The sequence below is a fragment of the Cygnus atratus genome, chromosome 8 (genome assembly GCF_013377495.2).
Source record: "Cygnus atratus isolate AKBS03 ecotype Queensland, Australia chromosome 8, CAtr_DNAZoo_HiC_assembly, whole genome shotgun sequence".
Classification (NCBI taxonomy): Eukaryota; Metazoa; Chordata; class Aves; order Anseriformes; family Anatidae; genus Cygnus; species Cygnus atratus.
Window position 1 is genome coordinate 15,384,569 of NC_066369.1, and position 13,673 is coordinate 15,398,241.

Genomic DNA, 13,673 nt, shown 5'->3' on the forward strand with positions numbered 1-13,673 from the left:
CAAGGACTTTTCAGCTTCTCGCTCTGTCCTGCCAGCAAGCAGGCTGGGGGTGCAGCGGGAGCTGGGAGGGGACAGACCCAGGACAGCTGACCCCAACTGGCCAAAGGGGTATTCCATACCATCTGACGTCATGCTGAACAATATATAGGGGTGGCTAGCCGGGGTGGGGGGGGGCCGGCTGCTCGGGGATAGGCTGGGCATCGGTCAGCGGGTGGTGAGCAATTGCATTGTGCATCACTTGTTTGTACACATTATTAGTAGTAGTAATATTATCATTATTATTATTATGTTCCCTTCTTTTCTGTCCTAATAAACTGTCTTTATCTCAACCCACAGGCTTCATTTTTTCTGATTCTCTCCCTTGTCCCAGAGAGGGAGGGGGAAGGGTGAGCAAATGGCTGTGTGGTGCTGAGCTGCCGGCTGGGTTAAACCACAACACCACCTTTGAGGGGATTCTCACTTCCTTTGACAGCAGCTATAACAGGTCTCTACTAGCTGGAGGGACCAGTCTGATACAGAGTTCTGGGAAGAAAAGGGGATACACAAGCTACATAAATCCACAAAGGTTACAGATATAGTCTTGTCCCAGAAAGCAAGCCAAGCTGCCTGACGATAAGGTTTTAGGCAGTATGCTTAGCATATGCACATATCAGTTTTCTTTTCAGAGAAAGCCTTCACCCCAGGGAGTTGTTCTTACAGTTAATCCCTCCTCTGGCAAAGCTGTTTCCTCTCCAAACCAATCTCTCTCATGCCATGGGAACGAATCTCAGTATCTGGAAAGGCTACCAATAAATGCTCTCAAACTTTTTTTTTTTTTAAATCTCCCTCCCAAATACAGAAGTAGCAGACCACTTCATTTAAAATTTTCAAAGCAGACTAATGTGATTTAGATCATATATAATTATTACTTCTTTTGAAATTTCTGCCTGCTTCAGGAGGGTAACAGAGCTCCTACTCATTACTCTCATGTGCAGGAATTAAGACTTGATTAAAGCAGTTGAAGGAAGGTCTTTGCTTCCCCTCTCTTTGTTTGATTTACAGGTCTTGCATTAGATAAAAATGCAAACACAAAAGAGAAACAAATGTGACACTAAATGTTTAATATGTGTTGTTATCAAATCCTGATGGTTGTCTACTCAAAGGACCCTCTTAAAAAAAAAAAGAACATTATTGGGATGTATTTTTCATATTAAACAGTAAATTTTAAATCTACATATTTATTCCTTTGAAACAGAAGTACAAGAATATTAACTACCTGGAACTGGAAGCTGGGGTATGGATCATACAGTTCTAGTTCTTTCAATTAAAACAGCTACACCCATAACAAACTGTATCTATGAGACTACTGAAATGTCATTATAATGTAAATACAAGGTTAATGTGATGTCTACTTATCTATAACTTACCACTGAATAAAAAACATTCATACTTTTCAATATTATATATTGCTATATAATTGTAGCAATAACTCTGGTGGCTAGAATCTAGCTGTAGATCACTATTTATCCTGAAGGTATATTGCTCCTCCTATGATGTGTCATTGGTATATATATTAGGTTGAGGCACGTACCTAAAGCATTACAAACTGCTATGTTAAACGTGTTGGGAGAAGTTCTCATAAGAGCTAGACTGCAGTACCCTTGGTCTTAAACTCAGCAGTATTATCAAAAAATAATTGACTGTATATATATTTTTTTTTTACGATACTCAAAACATGAGTTAAGGTGGCAAAAAACTGGCCTAAGAGAAGCTTATTTCAGAACAATTAACTCATGCTTTGATATTGCCATGTTTCCTTTGGTAAAACAGCACCGCTGCTGCACCCTCATGAAGCATGAAGCGAGTGCAGGCTGGGTGTGTGGCCGTCATCTATCGCGGGCAGGCAAGGAGCTGAAGGTAGGCTGCGCGCTCCTGGCTCCAGACTTGCAGTTCCAGAGGGTCTGGGTCCGCTGCCACGAGCGGCTGCCTCATGGGAAAGACCTGAGATTTCTAACTTTTGAGAAACATGTTTTTTTGTTTTGGCTTGAACTTCATTTCTTAACATTTAGCGCAAATCTGTTAATGAGCAGTGCAGGCGCTGCTCCTTTCGTTTTTCATGAAGAGCTGAATTACCTTTTCAGTATTTGTGAAAAGAACCGAATTTTGTCGAAAAACCTCAGAAAAGCTCACACAGTAAGGAACAAGTGAGCTAAATGCTTGATAGATGTGCCAGACACCTTTGTTTCCTGTTGGTCAAAAGAGTGGGCTCTGAGCCTTCGTACCTCTTGAAAAACAAAAATAAAACCTGGGACAGAGGTTGCCAGTTAGCATAACTACCCTGCTCTCCTCATCATGGAAAAGGAAATGGCAATGCTATCGTTGTCACAACTTGCAACAAACACCAATTTGTTTCCATGTAATCCATCTCCACTGCTCAGTGAATTACGTTACAGCTGGCTGTATACCATAACTACAGAGAACTTCAAAGCCTCTGTTTATACAGCTCGTATGGCAGTGACTTGGCTCTTGTCTCTGTGCTGTCGCTGCCCCAGTGTGTTCCATTCTAAAATCTTGATTTAAAACCCTTCTGAACCAGGTTATTGCTACCATCAAAGTCTGACATAAGCAACATTGCCAGGACTGGAATGGTGGTCTTCTGTTTTTTTGGTGTGAGAAAATTTGCAAAGGTGAGCTACCATAATCAGAGAAAAGTGATCAATGGAGGGAAATATTTTACTAAAACACAGTAAGCAGCACAATTAAAACATAAGGAGGTTTGAAAATATTTTTGCTATGCTTGCTTGGGAAATAAAAACATGCATAACTCGCTGAATATTCATCATGGTAATATGAAAAAAAATACAGCACCACAAACCATAGGCCCCTAACATATATGTAACAGTAACCTAAGAATAAGGTCTAAAACAAAAGAATTGCATAGATATGACTGACATTTACCTACACATCTGTCATTTCTTGCCTCATAGCCTTCAGGACAAGTTTCTCTAATGTTCCTTCTAGTCCTGGAGAAAGGTATTCTGCTGTTCCTATACTCTGAGAAGGAGCTGTAGAGATTTGAGGAGTGCCTGTAATATTGTTGAGGTTGATAGTTGTCTCTCACAGGGGAGAATTGAGCATAGTTATAGCTATTGTAATAGGCACCGTTATTTGGCAATCTCTCCAATCCAGCGCAAGATTTCCCATCACCTAATAAATGTTGTCCAGGTGGACAGATACACTTGAAGCTGCCGGGGGTGTTGGTGCATTGAAATGCACAGGGTTTAGGCACTTGTTCACATTCATTAATGTCTGCTCATGTGACATGATCCAGAGCAACAAACCATGTGGAAAGGAAAAAAAAAACAAAAACAAAAAAACAACACATAACTATATGTGTGTATATATATATATATATACATATATACTTAACGCAGTCTGTGTAACAAACTGAAGACAAAAGTGAGATCTTGAAGGCAGTAAAATACAAAGAACACAAATGCCAAGCAGGCGGTCTTTCTTCTATCCTGTACAGTAATATACCTTTATTCTTCTTGTAAGGCTACCTGTGACATAAAACTTCTCATATAGGACAAAAAATCTGTTGAAGGTCTTGCCTTGAGCGCTACTGAAGGTAAGATGTGACTAAAAAACAGGGAACCAAATCTCTTCCCCTGCTTTTGCAGCAGCAGAGCTGTGTGATAGCCTGACTATTGCTGCCTGTAGTGAGCAATTCCTGTTGCTTACCCAAGAAGAAATAAGCGACCCCTAGTACACAAGCCATTCATTGTTTCCCTGTAAGCTGTTCACTGCTACTACAGAATTTTTTAGTTTTTTACTTTCTTTAGTGCTCTGCAGATGAGCGGGAGAAGCTGTGGGGCTCCTTCTTAAAGGAGGACACAGCACAAAGCACTCTCAAGAAGTACAATTAGTCTTCCAGGTCCTTCAAGCTGGTACTGAGGTAAGCTCGAAATGCACTGATACAGTTGATGCACTCTGTCAGGGGAAAAATCCCGTCTCGAGGACATGTTGCAGGGCTGCAAGGGAAGGAGGCTGGGTATGTTCTAACCTTTGACATTGTTATTGGTCATTCCAGTTATGAAAGTTTTAACACTTATCAGTACATATTAATTCTCTTTCATACAATTTAAAAACGGAGTTATTTCTGTTTGCTTAGGGAATCCTTTTCTCAGTACACTTCAGTTTCCCTTTAAACTGTAATCCCAAATAACTAGACCAACCCTAGCAGTAAACTGTCATCCTTAAAACCAAAACAGAGAAGTGAGCATACAGAGTATGGCAGCAGGTTTAAGGATGTAACACAATGAGTGTCCTTCACTGAAAATAAATTCAGGATGAGTGCTGGATATTGTAGGACCCCCAGTCTCTCTGGCACTAGCAGAAAAAAGTTTACCAAAGTTTTCACTGAGTTTCTCTGGCCCAACTGAAAATTTGACATACACAGTATTCAATTCCAAACTTGCATACATCCAGTACTAGAAAAAGGCAAAAGACGGCCAATTCCAACCAGGAATGTGCAATTCTGGAATGACCAGAAATAACCTGATATTACTAAGATATTATTAAGATACATGACATGTTTATTAATTGACATATATCCCGCAACTTTTTAAACTACAATTTAAAGGTTATTTTAATGGTGACTCAGTAAGGGTTTATTTCGTATTAGTGGAAAGTGTGTATTTCTAAATTATTACTGTAAAAATGCCATTAAACTAGCATTACGGTTTCATTTGAACATATTTTGAGCATAGTGTGTAAACCTATGCATACTAATGCATAGTATGCATGCATACTAATGGTATTTTGAGAGTAATGCTGTTTAGAAACTTTTAAAGATTTTTTTGGTATTAGCAATTTAATGCTTTGAGAATCAGAAATCCAGGGGTAATTTATTGTAGAGTACTGCAGTATTATCCAATTGTTATTTCAAAAACACATAATTTAACAGATATATGTCAGTTATCATTGGTGTAATATTGTCAGGTGTTGTAAACAAAAGAACTTTATTTTTTAATAAGGTAACAACTAGTATGATTTTTAAGAAAATCAGAGCAATTTCTTTTGCAAGGAGCAACCTATGCGATATCAACAAAACTGAATACAACAAGCCATTGCATTTACACCGTTGCCATCCTTGTGAAATTTGATCACTTACAGACTGGTAAGCCAAAGTTTCCCTGGACAGTATCCCTTTGATCATGCACCATAAATACTAAATATTTACAAGAATAAAGTGAAATGACTTTGAAACTAAAATAGTTAAATTCTCGGGCTTTCTTTTATTTTAAGAATATTATTTGATTTTAAATTCTAGATAACCTTACACGTGTTGGATGCAAAAATGCTTTACAACAGCTTTTGACAATGCCCTTCCATCTACAGTATGGCATGTTGAGATGGGACATAGTTCACAGAAATGTTATACTTTAGTTGAATGGGCACACACAACATATCTATGCATGTTTTGATGACAAATACCTTACCCCATCTAAATCTAACAGTCAGCGAACTGTGGCACAAATCATTTTACACAGGGCAGCAGTGGCACAGGTGGGAACAAAGTTCGACTCTTCTGTTTCAGTCTGGGTTCCTACTTACTTTTCAACTCTCCCATGTGCTCACTGGAAACATTAACACTAAAACCTATTTTTATTAACAGGTGAACTAATATTTTTGCATATATGTTTCAAATATATTTTAAACAGATAAAAAAAATCAAAGGAGCATAAAAGTCATACTTCATTTAATTTAAAGAGGGAACTTTCAGTGGTCATTGCCCTGAAAACAGTTTTAGGGCAGCTGCTGGTGTTTTCTGAAAATCTGTAGTCCTAAAGTTTATCCCTCTTATTACTGTAAGAAATCTAAATGTTTTTAAGATATGTTAAGGAGTCTGGGACTGATTTTATTTTAGTAGAGAGGAAGCTGGTGGAAGAAATTTCTTGGTCTGCAGCCAAACAGTTTCTTACTGCAATTTAATCTTTAAAAAAGCATTTCAGCCTGGCTTTTGGCAGTCCAAAAACTTAGGCACTTTAAAAAGAAAAAAAATCCTATCCTCCAAAGCAGTTATTTATCACTTATGAAGCCTAATATTGAAGAAGTCATCATGGAGGAAAGCTTCTCTGATATGATATGTCAGAGCAATGGAAACTGACTTCACTTAGTGTCACATACCAACAGTTATAAATGATTATATTTTAGGAGGAAATTCTTCACTGTAAGGGTAGTGAGGCACTGGAACAGGTTGTCAAGAAAAGTTGTGGATGCCCCATCCCTGGAAGTGTTCAAGGCCAGGTTGGATGGGGCTTTGGGCAACCTGATCTAGTGGGTGGCATCCCTGCCTACGGCAGGGAGTTTAAAACAAGATGATCTTTAACGGCCCTTCCAACCCGAACCATTCTACGATTCTATAACTCTCTGATTATAATCAGGGTGGATCAGCTATTGAATTTTAAATATTCCGCATATATAAATTGTGAATATAAATGATCCTAGTGCCATGCTGAGGTCTGTGAAATGCCAAGGGAATTTTTTTTTACACACTTGCACTGACATCATACATTAAATAAACTCTCTTGCTATCCACATTAGAATTACGAGAGTATCTGTGAAACACTATGTGTGTTTGCATGGGCAGAATGTCTGCACATTTTTGCCAAAGGGTTCTACATAGATAGCATAGGGGAGTAACTACATGGTCAGCATTCCTGTGTCTGTGGGGATTCCTCCTTCCCTGGTGTGATCCACCCAAATCAGAAAAAGGAGTGTTAACTGATAAGTGCAGCTTCCTCCCATATGGGGAAAACCCTCTGCAATTCCAGAGGGTAGATAAGGGTGTTTGTGATATTTGCTTGCAGATGCAGGTTCTGGGTGTACCGCGCCGCTTGCAACACACTTCCTTTGGGTGTTCTCCTTTAGTAGAGTCCACATTGCTCCCTGCTTGACTGGCTTCAGATGTGAATGGATGCAGTCCAGTGTAGAGCCAAACATGTGTCACTGTCCAATCAACTCACAAATCTGATCTGAATTTTATAAATTAAGCCTGTTGTTGAGTGGTAGGTTGTTGCATCCATCTATCAGTACCTTTGAGGTCCTCAGCCCTTGTACACTTTGTTTTCAAGGTACGGGTCTGTAGCAATCTCAGCTTGGAATCACTGAGTTTTGACTACCTGTTTTGACTGGGACACTTTGTTTTATATGGGTAACTTTGAATTCAAAGCAGATTTATCTACATAGAACAGTCTTCAAATAGAATAGAATTGTTGGATGTAACTGCAGAAAGCACAGACAAAACCAGTAGCAGAAAATATGCAATACTAGCGTGATTGGACAGCTTACCCACACAAGGTCTTCCAATTCCCTGGGACCGATATCCTCTTGGACAAACACAGCGGTAACTTCCTCGTGTGTTCTCACAAATCTGGTTATAGCGGCACTGATGGGTTCCATCTCGGCATTCATCAATGTCTGCAAGCAATAGGGCAAGAGTCAGATTATTTCTTGAAAGTTCTTACAGCTTTAAATTTTTTACATGTAATGAATGCAGCTAAACCACAAGCAAATTTGGCTCTTTAGAGAGATTTGGCTTCTGAATACACTTTTCTCACCATGATCAAGAGTTAATCTTTAACAGTTTGTTACAAATCTGTGAAACAATCCTTGTTTCACAATCTGAAAGTAGATTTTGAACAGATACATAGATTTTTCAACTGCACTGCATTTACTCTTTCCATTAACTTTCAAAACTTTGAATTGAGGATTCCAGTTCTAACAGTTATGCTGTCCAAATAGACATAATCCATCTTTCTCTCATATCCCATTATATTTGGTAACCTATGTGATGTTGGTTATGTTTAGAAACAGCCCTGAGTAGCAGAAAGGACCGGCAGTCTTGATTTAGAGCTCCTGAGACAAACTTGTTAGAAAGAACTCACACATGGGGCAAAACATTTCAGTCAATGAACGATTTCTAGAATTGAAGGTGACAATGCAGAAGAGATGCGGATGAGAACTTCCCTGTTCTTACTTAAGAGCAAAGGAAAACTGGAAGTGGTAAGGATATATCTATTGTGGTTTTTGTTGGGGGGGGTGGGGGATTAATTACTAGGTATTAAAAGAAGTTAAATATATATGTTCCCATAAATTAAACAAGTCAGTGCCTTGATATGTGTGAATCTTAATGACTGAAAATGGACTGTCTCAAAGACCTTTCTTTCAAAATATATTAATCATTGTCCCTGTGTTTACCATCACCATACAGTACAGTAATGTTTCTACTCACCAATGCAAGTTCCATTTTCTGCTTTGGTCATTCCATTTGGGCACAGATCAATGCACTTATAGCCACCACGGGTGTTTTTGCAAAGTTGATCAGGCCTGCATACATTCTGCCTGCATTCATTTACATCTTATTAAAAAAGAAAAAAAAGCAAAGAAAGCAAGAATGGAAATGAACATAATTCCTTATGTTCAATTCCTAAAGAGCAGAATAATCCATCTGTAATTACGCTGTGTGCATACATTTGAATGCATTTCATGTACATTTATTGGTCAGCCCAGTTCCCACTCTAGATTTTAGTACTGCTTCACAAACAAATTCAAAAATACATCCCGGTATCATTCGTAGTAGGAGTTTCAATCATAAGGTTTCGGATAAGATTGCATATAGTAACAAATACATATTGAACTATTTCCTTTGTAAAGAGAGAATGAAAATTCAAAATTGATTCATACCCATGCATTTTCTGCCCTTTAGCTGGAATCCTGGATCACAACCACACTGGAAACTTCCTATAGTATTGAAGCAACGGTGGTGACAGGAGTTGGGCTCTTGACACTCATTAATATCTGTTGGACAAAACAGACTGTCAATATCATAGCTGTGAATCACTTTGTCATCATTTAGATGAACAGTGTTTTGGTTTAGACAACATTTTGGGCTCTGCTTTGAGCTCTATTTATTACACTACTGACATACATTCGGAAGTGTTTACTTTTATCACTTCTTCATAGAAGAAAATGCACATGGGACACAAAAGCAAGATTTTAATTTATTTCTAAAGATGGAAAAAGCAAAAGGTTTAAAAAAAATCTTGCTAGGATAATATTGAAGATTTATAGACACCTTAGTTGGAGATGTATCTTTTTAAAAGTTACTTTTTATTGTGTGAAAGACATTTTCAGTTCATGAAAACTAACACCAACAACCAAAAGGTAACTCCAAACCTTGGCAGCTAAATCCATCAGCTGTCCTTCTAAAACCATTCCCACATCTAACTACGCAACGGTATGAACCAATGATGTTTTCGCAGTCTTGGCCAGCATGGCAGGTATGTCCACCTAATGCACACTCATCAATATCTGCAATTCAAAAGAAGCTGTAAACCTCACCATGGCAAAATGACACAGATTAAGTAGCATCTTGAACATGATGAATTATGAAATACTTTATTGCAAACATACTCAAAATAATTAGAACACATTTTGTACAATGACAAAACTGCCCAGCCTGAACAAAGCATTTACCAAGCGATTTATTTGCCATGGGACTTTTTCTGTCAATAACAACACTCATCTTACCTTGGCATGTTCTTCCATCCGCAGAGATGGTGAGGCCTTTTGGACAGGAGCAGTGGTAAGTTCCTATGGCATTATGACAGGTATGGGAACAAGGATTTCGCACAACACATTCATCTTCATCTGGAAGAAGGAAATATTAGAAAAAAACAGTCAGACTTTACAGGACTTTAAAAGAAACTACACCAAAATAACCTTCATAGGAGGTATGTGTCTGGTACAGATCCCAGGTCAAGACTAATCTAGCAATTCACAGCAGCTTCACAGAAACAGTTCAGCAATGCATGCTCCTTCCTTCCCATCCCCATTCTGTTCCCATGGTAAAGAGCACCTGCCTTGCTCTCTGCGTCACTCAGAACACCCCTTCATGAAGCTCCCAAATCACATCAACAAATCTCACGAACTCCAGTCTCTGCTTGTTTGGCCCTGCTCAGCTAAAGCAAAAGGCCACTGTGGTCAGCAGAACTACACCAGGTAACCACGTGCAGTCATCCTTGGGGTGCTTTAGGAAAGTGAGCAGAGGCAATTAGCAAGGCACAAACCGGAGCATAAAGATGCTGTGACTGAAGTTCTAGTTAAAATCTTAGTAATAAACCCCCTGAAGCCTCCTTTACATGCTACTGGTGTGAAATGTCCACTGGTATACATTGAGAAGACTAGAATTTGCATATAGTACATTCTCTATGTCTAATTTAAGATCCTACTCTTTACTGCTACCAAACCTACACTAAGGCTCCCAGAAATCTTGCTTGTGTTAGATCTGCAGGCCTGGGCCACTACTGCAGTAATGAATGTTTGATACAATCTATTACAGATAATCTCTTTACAACAGAAAAGACAGAGTTCAGTGTTATTCTTAGCATCCCCACATAGACTTGCAAAGATTATTACGTTTTCTGTATTAAAATTTTAGAACTCATTGTTTTACAGAAAATCTGCAAGTGGAAAACTTTTAAGCAGCTTTGTTATTTTCAGCTTTCCTGGTTTTAAATTTTTCTGATGGCATAGCATTTTGTTTTTAATTTCCTTAATTTTTAAACTTACCAGGGGCAATGAACTAAGTCCACAAAAGTATATCAAATGATTGTTTCCTAAAACAAACATGACTCAGTCATCTAGAGGAGACAGCTAAAATGCTTGTGAGTTTCTTTTCACATTCACTCCCCAGACAACAGTTGTTTTTTTTAGTGGGCTGTTGTCTAGGTTGGCAACCCTCATCCTTCCTCCCCACAGATCATCTAAGTGCTTCACTGCTTTGCAGGCTCAGCAGATAGCATAGTTCAGCATCCCCAGCTCACATCTGAAGAAAGGCTGCCTGGGCACTACTTCTGTTCTAGCTGAATACAGAAGTGAAGTCCTCATCCACCTCTGGATCCACACCCTGTAATCAACAGTAATTTTCACTTTTTGAAGTATGTACTGCATGCTTTGAAACTGTAAATAAAGGTGATGAAGCTGCTGGTGGTTGATTACATATTACATTTGTTACATCATTACCTGTACAGTAAGGCCCGATTGAGTCCAAACCAAACCCAGCAGGACACTGATTGCTACGATCTCCTACATGGTAAAGGAATCACGTTACTTGTGGATGAAAATATTGCTGTATTATTAAGAAAAGCCTTTAACATTTAACATTTAACAGCAGCCCAGCTATTACAAATAAAAGATTATCAAATCTTTTATAAAGACTTGTTCTACTTGGACATTAAAATAGAAACTTTTAAAATCCAGATTTTAGTGCTTTTTCTGCTTGGGCACTACAAGTCAGCATGCATTTCTTGCTGTTTCAAAAAAACATTACACAGGTGTGGCAACTGTAAGTTACATCCCAGCCTAATACATCCTGCAAAGGCCCTCCTTAAAGCTTCCATTATTTCATTGTTAAAAGAAGGAAGGCCAGTTCCACTCCATGTCAGAGGAAGGAAATAAAACCAAACCAAAAATATCATGTCATAGTTTGTAGGAATTCACTGTAGAACACCACTTCGTACTCTTATCAACTACACTGGAAAATTCTGGTAGACCCTAACGAAAATCCACATATATTTTGCTGTACACTTGTACTCTGAAAAATGATTCAATAAAGATGACAACTGTATAAAGCAGTATAATAATTGTTGGAGGAAATAAATGCAAGTTCAGTTTTTAAAAGCATGGAGGGGTTTATGCATAGGCATAATTTGCTTTGGAGATCTCCTTTAATCAGACCTGTTTTTTAAATGGAAAAAAAATCTCATTTGGCTTTCAAATTGCTCGGGGAGTCCATAGTCTGACAAGTGGGGAAAAAACATTATTTTACTTCAGTTAGAATACTGTTGTTGAAAGACTCAGATAGGTAGTCCCACTGCTTCATTTGCTTTCAAACCTGAGTTATTTCATTTGAAAAATACTGCTTCCTGTGAGAGCAATGATGTCAAGCCTCATTGTGTGTAGAAAGGGATGGGACGGGATGGGACAGGGGAAAAAAGAAGCCCAAATAGTATACAGGAAGAAAATGGATCACTCCACTGACTAATTATGACTTCTTCACTAAGGAAACTCACCTGCATGAATATATGCTCTGTTCCCTCAAATCATGTAAGTAAAAGGATAATAAAAGCTGGATGTTAGTAATGGAGCAGAGCAACAAGACACAGTGCACCAGGTCTAGGATCTACCAGTTCACTACCTCTTGGTTAGGACTTAGCAGATTTACAAGCATTTGTCCACCCAGTGCTGCATAACTGCACACCAGTCATTGTATTTTCTGTATACCTTAAACAATTCTGGAGAAAAACAGTCTGAAGAATGACTTGGGATGTTTTAGCCATTTAAGTGCTGAATTTTGCATGTTCTTCTGTTTCTACAGCCTCATTACCAAGTTATGTCAATGTGAATTTTGGTTTAAGAAAAAAATCCTCCATTTTCTTAATAGCTATGCAAAATAAAACCCTACCAAACACCTTACCCCACCCAAAAGGGACAGTAGAGGAACACTTTGGAGAGCGAATTGTACATGCAAGGAAATGGAGAAATATTTGAGGTTGCCTGTCTGAAGCTACTGGTCACGCTATTAGTAGTGTCAGCAAATGCAGACTGAGATCATTGAGGGGAACTGCAGGGTAACAGGAAGTGTAAACTGCAGCAGCTTTTACATATTATTCTGTTGATGTATTAACAAGGCATACAGGTTCCAGGATCTACAATGAAGTTACTCAAGTTTAACAGCAGGTCTCTTTCAAGACCATAAACAGCTTTCAGAATATAGGTAATGAATGCTAGTAAAACAGGATATTATTTTTCCATTGCTTTATTTTTGTGAAAGAATTGAACAATACCTTTTGCAATGGAAGCATGAATTTTAAAAGCCACAGTTTCTTCCAGGGGGTTGTATTCTGTTGTGATAGAGGAAGCATGGAGTGTTTCCACCAAGAAAGGCATTTTTCCTTTAGTATAATCATAGGTAATAGTGTGGTTCCATGTATAGGGAACACTAACTCCATCTATAGTGAAAAGACGAGTAGAATGTGCATACAGCTGCCCAGGGCCGGTTTGAATATAGTCCTCTGTGTAATCCTGAAACAGCAAACATCAGCCACTGAGTACAGTTAACACCACTGGGGTCTTCATGTTAAAAGATAAAAAACAAAACAAAACAAAACAAAAACACAACACTTTTTCAGAATATAATAGATGAACAAATTGTATTTCACATAATATATCTTCTTTACTCTTAATTTGTCTGTTTAATCTTAACAGCCTCTGTATGTTTCTTTTAATAAGAAATACGATGTCGATCCTGATGATTGGGACTACAGCAGAGAATATCCTACAAAAAACAAACCTGGCCATATTGTTCAATAACAATATTTTGAGGCCTAAATATTTTTAGTCTTCTAAGTCAGATTCTGAGAACATGCACTAAATAAACAGTCAGTAGAGAAGAATTATGCTACTGAAAAAGGGTATAAATATTGGGGATGCTACTTATGGAAATGTATCAAAATACTGAGAACTTCATAAATATGTATTGTATTGTGGGATTAATATATGTTTGTACAGGTTACCTACCACCAACTAAGTATCACCTATGTAAAAACAACTTTAAAGAATGCTCT

General features: G+C 38.2%; 1 protein-coding gene across 1 annotated transcript in view; it reads right to left on the reverse strand.

Moving 5' to 3' along the window:
* Positions 1 to 13,673, reverse strand: part of HMCN1 (hemicentin 1) — a 203,689-nt gene that overhangs the window by 3,821 nt on the left and 186,195 nt on the right. The window contains exons 97-104 of the mRNA XM_035537930.2: positions 12,894 to 13,131; positions 11,071 to 11,133; positions 9,577 to 9,696; positions 9,223 to 9,357; positions 8,731 to 8,844; positions 8,279 to 8,404; positions 7,336 to 7,464; positions 2,938 to 3,288 (exon numbers count right to left, since the gene is read on the reverse strand). Of these exons, the coding sequence (XP_035393823.1) occupies positions 2,938 to 3,288; positions 7,336 to 7,464; positions 8,279 to 8,404; positions 8,731 to 8,844; positions 9,223 to 9,357; positions 9,577 to 9,696; positions 11,071 to 11,133; positions 12,894 to 13,131 (1,276 nt within the window). The remainder of the gene's footprint in view (positions 1 to 2,937; positions 3,289 to 7,335; positions 7,465 to 8,278; positions 8,405 to 8,730; positions 8,845 to 9,222; positions 9,358 to 9,576; positions 9,697 to 11,070; positions 11,134 to 12,893; positions 13,132 to 13,673) is intronic.